Source organism: Macadamia integrifolia, chromosome 7, assembly GCF_013358625.1.
Source record: "Macadamia integrifolia cultivar HAES 741 chromosome 7, SCU_Mint_v3, whole genome shotgun sequence".
Classification (NCBI taxonomy): Eukaryota; Viridiplantae; Streptophyta; class Magnoliopsida; order Proteales; family Proteaceae; genus Macadamia; species Macadamia integrifolia.
In genome coordinates this window covers 19,510,563-19,519,702 of record NC_056563.1, presented here as the reverse complement: position 1 = coordinate 19,519,702, position 9,140 = coordinate 19,510,563, and the positions used below count along the sequence as shown (strand labels likewise).

Genomic DNA, 9,140 nt, shown 5'->3' with positions numbered 1-9,140 from the left:
ACTAAGGTCTTTAAAAAAAAAAAAAACTAAATTACTAAGGTACTCGATGTTTAACCCACGAAACTCAAATTAATTAAACTATGCTTACATAACCCAAATTTAGTAAGTTCAAATCAATTAAACTATGCATAAAAAAGATGAAGTTCATATAACAATTACAACCTTCTCAATTGTACATATCACATAGGCTTAGCACTAAATACAAATAGGTTTAAAAAAAATTAAAAAAATACAAGCAATATTAAAAGGGGTCGGGCTAGGTCGGGCTTAAAACAGTCGATTCAAATTGAACTTGTAAATGTGTCGGGCCAATCGGGCGCCCATCGAGCTAAGTGGTTGTACCATGTACTATCTATTTATAAATGTGTTGGGCTCAACAAGTTTATTAATCGGTTCAATCTAGGTCGGCCCATAAATGTGCCGGGCTCAGTTGGGTCTGTCGGTGCGGGCTTGAAATTGACACCCCAACCTCCAAGCATCATCTTCTCCAAAAAAAAAGGAAATGCCAACATATAATCATGATTGTTTATCTTTAAATTTGAATACTAAGTAAGAAAAAATTTAGGGTAATTTACAGCGCCACCCCCTGAAGAATGCCAATATTAAAGGGACACCCCCTCTCTTTCACCAAATTGGACTCGGACCCCTTGCCGTCAGTCATCGTTACAAAATATATAAAAAATGCTAACATCAGCAATTCAAATTTTTCTTAAATACCATTTTGCCCTTAAAATAGGGAAATACCAAAATTGCCCTTAATGGTTGTATTCCCAAATTCGAGTGAAGATCCCTTCCGCCACCGCCGCCTCTGCTCCATATCCGCCGCGTGAGTCATTGAGTTGGAGAAGAAAGTCGGAGTAGTCGATCGAGAAGCCAGCCCTGCACCGGAATTCTTCTCAGTCGAAGCTCTAGTTCCTCTGCGCTGAAGCCCTCTCAGTCTCAGAGAGGAAGCCAAAGTCGAGTTCAATTACAATGACGAACTTCTCTAGTGAATTCGAGCTGATTTTTGGGGAGAAGATGTCGCCATCGGCATCGGATCTCAGCATGGAACCATCTTCGCAGAAAGGAATTTATGAGGAGGAGAAGATTAAAGTAGTTGTTTCAGAATGGTAGCCATCGGCGATCAAACCAAAGAGTCGCTCCAGTTGCTTCCTTCCAGTCTACCATGACTCAAAGTTCTGAAGCTATCCAGCCATTGGGTCCAAAGACAGAAACAATCTCAGAATTCAACTTTGGAGACACATTTCCAGGCATTACGTATACTCCTTCCAGTGCATCGAATGTTCAGGCTCCTTCAACTAGCCAACAATTTTTTCCCACGGAGTTGTCTAGTGCAGACCAAAACACCGATATTCTAGCGGATATCCTCCCACCTTCTGGAATGACAGCCCCTGTATCTTCCCAGTCAGCTTTCCCAGAACTCACTAGAACAGCTGCACTTCCAAGCAGCAAAGTCCATGGGAATTTCCTCCCTCTGTCAGGGTCTACAGTCCCAGTAACCTCACATGCAGCTTTTCAAGTTCCTACAGGGTCTCCTTCTGTACAACATGCACAGCCGAGAAGCAATGTTTTTGGGAATTTCCTCCCCCAGTCATCTCGCAGAGGCGGAAAAATTGTCACCGGTTTAGCTTCCGTCCTCAAAGAAAAACCATAAAATTTTGTTCTTCCCCTTTCTCTCTTCCAGATAATCAAAATTTCATATAATCGTATAACCTTTTGATCCACTCACCCTTTTTTTGTTTCTCAAGGGTTTGTAATAAGGAAAGTCTGTAATCATCTACTGATATAAGATCATACAATAATACTAGTAGTGAGAAAATAACAAAATTTTATACCAACTTTGCTCTACCCACTCGAATGTAATTTTTTTCTTTCTGAGATTGTCTCTCCGTCTGTAAAATTTTGTTCTTGGAGACCTGCTGCTCCCTCAAATTGAGAAATTCAGAAAAAAAAAGGGTGAGAAGAGGGAAGAGAGGAGTCCCGTTGCCGCCTCTGCTCCATATCCGCCACCAACAGATCCGGCCTCATCGATCCAAATACCGGCGATGGAGATCCCGCCACAACCACTGACCGCCATGACCAAAGCCGTCGCCGAGTTTGGGAAAGCGAGAGAGAAGAGGGAAGAGAGGAGTCCCGCCGCTGCCTCTGCTCCATATCCACCACCGACAGATCCGGCTTCATCGATCCAAATACCGGCGATGGAGATCCGACGGAGAAGATAATCGAAGGTAGCGTTTTTTCTCCCTTTTTTCCTTCAATCTGTTCGGAATCTGCAGTCGGTGGTGGTCTTGGTTGGAAATCCGGCAAATTATGGCTGAAATATGTGGTTCTGTATTTGAAAGCTTCACTGTAATGTAAAAATATGAGTTTTTCAATAGCAAGGGTATAATGGTCATTTTAAGTCGACACTTAACAGTGACTGACGGCAAGGGGTCCAAGTCCAATTTGGTGAAAGAGAGGGGGTGTCCCTCTAATATTGGCATTCTTCAGGGGGTGGCGCTGTGAATTACCCAAAAATTTAATAATCAAATTTAAAATATGTTGCGAACTAAATACAATCATGTGGTGTAATGCTTATTTTCACTTTTATAATCTATTTGATTTTACTTCCCTTCCTATTATTTCCCTTCCAACCGAAGAGAGCATATTGCAAAACTTTGAGAATCTAACCTGATGAGTCTCTATAAAGTGAAACATATACTTCAGTATATAGAGAAATAGATTGCAAAGAGTTCCACATAATCCATAAAGCCAAATACAAAGTGATCAAACAAAAGAAATGTCTTCATCGAAGCCCATAACCAATTGTTCAACATTGCGAAATGAGGCCCAAAGTGGATAAGCGTGGCCTACATCTAGCCTCCAATGGCTTAGCTTTGGGCAAAGTGAGCCCAGTGCCTTCTTCCATATCCACCATCTCTTCTCCAACCCTCTCCCAATCAAAGCATTGAATCAATGAACCTAATGCTAAGCCAACCACACGCATTGCCAGACCCTCCCCAGGACATCCCCTCCTCCCTGACCCAAATGGCATCCACTTGAATCCATCTTTTCCCCCTCCAACTCCTTCCATTCTCTCCGGCCAAAACTTTGTGGGCTCTACCCATGATTTGGGGTCATTTTGGATTGCCCACATGTTCACCAATAGCATTGTGTCACGTGGTACGGTGAACCCCTCTACAATGCACTCTTTTGATGATTCATGAGGTACTAGTAGTGGGGCAGCAGGGTACATCCGAAGTGTCTCATTTATGATGCAAAGGAGGTATGGGAGATTGGCGAGATCTGATTCATCAAGAAGTCTGCCTTGTCCTACTTTAGCATCGATCTCAGCTTGGGCCTTTTTCAAGGCTTTTGGATTGTTCAACAATAGTGACAGTGCCCATTCCATGGTCCCTGCTGAAGTATCAGTACCAGCTGATAGTAATGTCTGAACCATCACATTATTAGAGAAAACATCACAATTTCAATAGTTTGAGTCAACTTGAAACTAAAGACAAAGTTCATACAATCATATTTGAGTAAACTAGCTTTATCGCTCACTTTAGTCACTTCATGGGTCATAAAATTTTGGATCTGAATTGATTGAATTCAAGAATGCAAGTCAAAATGTAGGAGAGAATTTGATTGAATTAAATTCTAAATTTGACACATGAACAATCTAGATAAATTCTTCTCTTGCAAGACTCCGAAATAGCATAAGAACTCATGCCAACCTCAACATCTGGTTCAAATGGGTTTCAATTTTCAAGACCCACGATTGTTATTATTATTATTATTATTATTATTATTTTTTCCTTGCAACATAATTTGTGTATAAATATTTTCATTAAAAATATTTTTGATTGATAAATGATTTGCATGTATTATTATTTCATGTATATATTAAAAAAAAAAAAAAAAAGGTCCACACCACTAGTGGGGGAAACATTACTCATGTGCCAAACTTATAGTGTCAATTAGGGGTATCAAATCCTAGCTCGAATCAATGAATACAAGGAATTGGACCAAATTGACCGAAAAATCTATAACTAATCTGAACCAATATTTTTTTGATTTGGTTTCAAAACATTAGCATAATAGACCTTTTTCATGTACCACCTTGTGCCTGCCTATTGGTCCGCTTGGCATGGACACTTGTTCCAACCACTATGTAACAAAACCCCTCATTTTGGTCTTCAAATTATGATGAAAATTGTTGACGGCTCAACAAGGTGGAGAGATCAAGAGCTAGCTCGTTTGAAGAGAGGTAAACTAGGGTGCCAATTTAATGGTGAATCGTTGGGACGCTGAGTTTCAAAACATTGGACATCATGGAAAATTTCAGTGGTTACCAAGGTTGCAGCCAACCCATGCTCGCAGCCAAGGAAATAGAATAATTCATTTCCCCTCTCTCACAATAGTGTTTTTTACTATTTTCTAAAGTATCTTTTCAAGATACAAATTATTTGGCTACAAATAACCGAGTCTAGATCAGGTCCTCAAACAAGAATGATTCTCTTACGCTGTTTGATCCAAGCGTGGATCAAACACCGTGTATGATAGAGGACTTGATCCGATTCCCAAATACCCTCTTTGATTTCGTCGACATTGAATCAGGTAGGAAACCATTCTCATAAAATAAGTGGAATCCAAGTGTAAATCAAGACCTGATCTGGAGTCTGGACTCGATTTTGTCCGGACATCACAGGCAAGAAGATGTGGTCTAGAGAGAAGTTACCAGTATAATGCCAATGATAATTTCGTCGGTGTAGTAATGTGGTTCAGCTTCTTGCAGTGACAATAGAACATCAAGCATCGTCTTCGTCTTCTCCTCCTTTGGTTGTGTCTTAGTTCCCACCATCCTATGCTCTTCAATCAATTCCTGCAGAAACCCAGTCCTCCTTCCCTGCAAATTCACCAACTTCTTCTCCAAACCCTTAAAAACCCCAACCCACCTCAACACTGGCAAGAAATCTCCGAAGTTTGAAACCCCACCCAAAGCAAACGTTTCCTTCACAATTTCTCTAAACCGTCTTGCCTCTTCCAAATCCATCACCTTATCACCATAATACCTTTTTCCAGCAATCATCATCATCATCACGTTAAGGGTGAGCTCAAAAAACATGGACTTCATCTCTAACGTTCTAAAAGTATCTCCGCCGCTGACGGCGGCGAGTCGCCGTAATAGAGACCGTACTTCACTGATCCGTACATTAGAGAACATCTGAAGACGGGTAGAAGAGAAGATTTCAAGGGTTGAGATGCGCCTGAGGTTGCGCCAATGGTTGCCGTAGGGTGCCCATGAGATGTTTGTGTAATTGAAACCCAAGTATTTCCCGACGAGAAGGCGAGGGCGATTGGCGAAGACGATGTCATTGGTTGTGAAGCATTCCTCGGCTACCGACGGCGAAGTGACAAGGAGAACACGGCGAGAACCGAAGCGGAGGAGTAAGATTGGACCGTAGACGCCGGCGATATCAGCTAAGGTGCGGTAGAGTGGCTTCTTGAAGAGATAGAGATGACCAATTATGGGAAAGGCGAGAGGGCCACTTGGTGGAAGGTTTTGTCTTTTGAGGAAGAGATGTTTTGAGATGAAAACTAAAGCTAGAAGGAGTAAAGGGTACGCGAATGATGACACCACCACCTCCATGGATCATAGAGCGCTAAAACTAGTAATCCTTAAGGTTGGGTATTTGAAGAGGGATCATAAATGAGATTGGATTTTTTTTTTTTTTTTTTTTGGTAAATGGGACCCATTGGATTAGCTTGTTGTCCATATCATCCTTACCTTATCGAAATCAGTGAAACTTCAAATTTCTTGAAACAAAGTTGAAAAGTCAGAAAAAGTTAACATCCTCTTCCTCCAAGTTACATCATCATGTGCGTCAGGAATAATTGAAGGATGCATGAGGATCAGGGGATGAATCGTTGTGTTTTTACACTTCTAGACTCAGTTTCTCTTCAATATCACATGAACCAAGAATATGTTCACCCACTATTTTTTGGCAGGTAGGGTAGGACTGAAGGGTGGAAATGGCATTTTGGACATTTGGGAAAAGACTGGGGCTTCAGATGTGCACGGGAAGATAATGGTATTTTGGAAATTATACATAAGTAAATTTTAGGATGGGGTGATGAATCTTTGGGGAAACTGTCAATCCACAATGCTAGTAATATCACCCTCTCACATAGTATTTTTTTTTTTCTCTCACCGACCTTGACTAAGAAAACACTCTTACTACAATCAGACGGGTGGCTGAAGAGATTTTTGAATCACTTATGTGTGAAGGAAAGTTTTTTCTTTTTCTTTGTTTGGCTGTTGTAAATTTTTCCTTTTCCTCATGCTATTGATTGGAAGGGAAATTCATAGGGACAAAGAATGAAATTTTCAAAAGAAAATTTCAAAAAATTGTAATTATACCAGTGGATGAAAGAGAGTTTTCAATCATTTATGAGGGAAGGATTTTTTTTTTTCTCTCTTTATTTGGCTGGTGCAAAATTTACGTTTCCTCAAACTATTGGATGGAAGGTAAACTCATAGGGAAATGAAATGAAATTTTCAAACTAAAAGAAAAAATTGTAGTTATTACCCCATATGATTGTATAAACTACTTACCATATTTAGTAATGATATGTTTAACATGTAATTTTTATTTTACATGACATAGCAAAAGGTGTTGGATGCAATGTACAGGGAAATTTAATAACTAAACATAGTCACATGGGGTAGTGAATAATTTTTGTATTTTTTTTCTTAAGTATGAAAATTTCACTTCCTTTCTCTTTAATTCCCCTTGCAACCAAACAAAGCCTCATGTTTGTCAAAAATTTTCAACAGCCATCACATGTTCGCACAAAATAGCACTTGATGAGGTTGCCCAAGTGAGAACCAAACAAAAATTGCTTTTTTTTTTTCATTGAAATGCTAGCCCACAACCCTTTATTATACAATTTGGTGAAGAATTTTGACTCTTCTCAGACCACACCATTGCATGATGTCATGTAGATTTGAACTTGCTTGGTCTTGTCCCAATTGTAAGATTTCGATCCATTGTCTTGAATTTAGGTTCTCTTTGGTATGATTTGTGTTTTCATTTATTAGACACATTTCTATTCTTACAGGTGTTTGATATATTATATGACCAGTAATTCTTACTTCTGATAAATATAAATCAAATAAATTAAAATCCATAAACATTTGAGGAATTATTTATGATTTATGCCTCAAATTTTTATATCTATTTACGTGATAATCTTTCAATTAGCTCATTTTCTAGTTGGTCAAAACTATCAATCCACTATTTTTTTCTTTTCGAATTTCACTATGTTACCTTACCATCGTAAATATTTTATTATCTAAGCCTCCACATCAAACCCTTGCACCTGTTGTTGTCTCGATACCATAGGAAGATACAAATATTTGGAGAATAAATAAGAAAAGGGAAAAAGTTGGGCACACCACCAAGGTGCCCAAAATGTGTTATCCTATCCTCCCTTTTGGAAAAAACTCCTTTGCCATCCTATGTTCAACCTTGTTATTAGTGCATGCTGCTAGCTTACCAAGAATTAGTAACAAGCCCAACCCTCTCTGATCTAAAGGACTATCCATCATCAATAGTTGTAGAGTTTGACCATCAAAACTTAACAGTGGACGACCATTTCTCTTAGCCTAAACAAAAACCATAACATTTGGAAATATACCCACAAAAAATTCACTTTTGGCCAAGAATAAGTTTATTGGACATCCTTACCTCAAATTGACAATCGATTCTTAAAAGGATCTCACCAATTTAAAAAAAAATCATACTAACCTTACACAATTCTAAATAAATCATAATGGGAATCAAACTTATACTAACTACTATTGGGACTGAAAAAGAAATTCCCAAATTAAACAAAATGCACAATTCAACCGATTCAAAATTGAAATCTCTTGTCTATCTATCAATAAAAACGTAACTACCAACTAAACATTAACCTCCCAATGACTCAAAACAGAAGCTAAAAATAGTAAATTTTTATTTTTCTGTAATGAAAATTGTATTTACAATATTCGAACAAAAAAAAATTTGTATTAGAGTAATATTTTGACTACTGTAACTATTAGGGAAATTTACAACCAACTTCCTTCGCATTTGCCTTTATTACATCATCCCCCTTCGAGTTTTGTTTATTACATTTAGACCCAAAAATCTAACACTGTGTGACTGGTTTGAGGTCTGATCCATTAACTTGAGCCATATTTTACTTAATCACCCTTCTCAGTTTCTTCAACCTGCCAACGAACAAGATAGAACCCACTCCTTGGTTTGCACATAGGTCACCGAAATCTCTGAGCTACTCTGGGAGGAAAGGTCTGTGAAAGTTGTTCGTTCTCCGGCGATATAGCTCTTTGAAATCTATTCCTTCTCTAGAGAGGAAAGGTTTGTAATGATTCCCTAACCTATCTACGTTTGATGCCATGATCTGCAATGATGGCCTTATCTTCCTCTCTTTCAATTTTTCTTCTCAGGTGTTGGTGAAGCCCTAAATCTTCCATGCATCTGGGCTGCAAAAAACTCCCCTACATCTGGGCTACAAAAAATCTCCCCTGCATTTGTGTTACGATCTACATACAAAAAACCATCATTTCAGGCGAGTCGATTGTTCCTCCCTTCCTATCCTTTTGATCTGGTTCCATTTGTGCTATTCGATTCAATTCTCGCTGAAGTTAAAGCTCCTGAAAAACTCTATATCTTGGTTTTAATCTAGTTGGTATAATGTGTTCAGTGCAAATCAATTTAGACTTCCTCAAATTGGTGAACTACACTTACTTATGACATACCAGTTATATAATTCTGTTAAGAGCATCCAATTTTTAAGAATTATGGGTTTTCTTTTAGAGAGGATTTGATGTTTGATGCTTAAAGGATAGGTTTGGACCTATAGGTATAATGTTCCAAGTTCCATGTTGTTCACATTGCAGTTCCTGGTTTGCTTTGATATCATGCTGATGTTGGATAGAGCTTAGAATAGCTCATGATGGTTGGCTATTGGACATCTAATATTTTTTTATTTTTTTATTTTTTTTTTTGCAAAATACATAAATCAGGCCAAAGATTGTTGCTGCTTTGCAGATAAACAGGCAAAAGCTTTAACCCCAATAAAAAAAAAAAAAA

The 9,140-nt window shown here is 38.5% G+C and overlaps 1 protein-coding gene across 1 annotated transcript; it reads right to left on the bottom strand.

The window, feature by feature from the left end:
* Positions 1–2,656: 2,656 nt before the first annotated feature.
* LOC122083452 (cytochrome P450 81Q32-like) lies at positions 2,657–5,718 on the bottom strand. The gene is made up of 2 exons (XM_042651264.1): positions 4,721–5,718; positions 2,657–3,430 (listed from the first exon to the last, which is right to left on the bottom strand). Exons 1-2 carry the CDS (start codon positions 5,630–5,632, stop codon positions 2,810–2,812), a joined length of 1,533 nt encoding a protein of 510 aa, XP_042507198.1. The 5' UTR covers positions 5,633–5,718; the 3' UTR covers positions 2,657–2,809.
* Between the last annotated feature and the right edge of the window lie 3,422 nt (positions 5,719–9,140).

Coding starts and splice junctions, on each gene's coding strand:
- LOC122083452 (XM_042651264.1), bottom strand. CDS start 5,632: ATGGAGGTGGTGGTGTCATCATTCGCGTACCCTTTACTCCTTCTAGCT. Junction 3,431..4,720: donor TTATCATTGGCATTATACTG/GTAACTTCTCTC, acceptor GTGATGGTTCAG/ACATTACTATCAGCTGGTAC.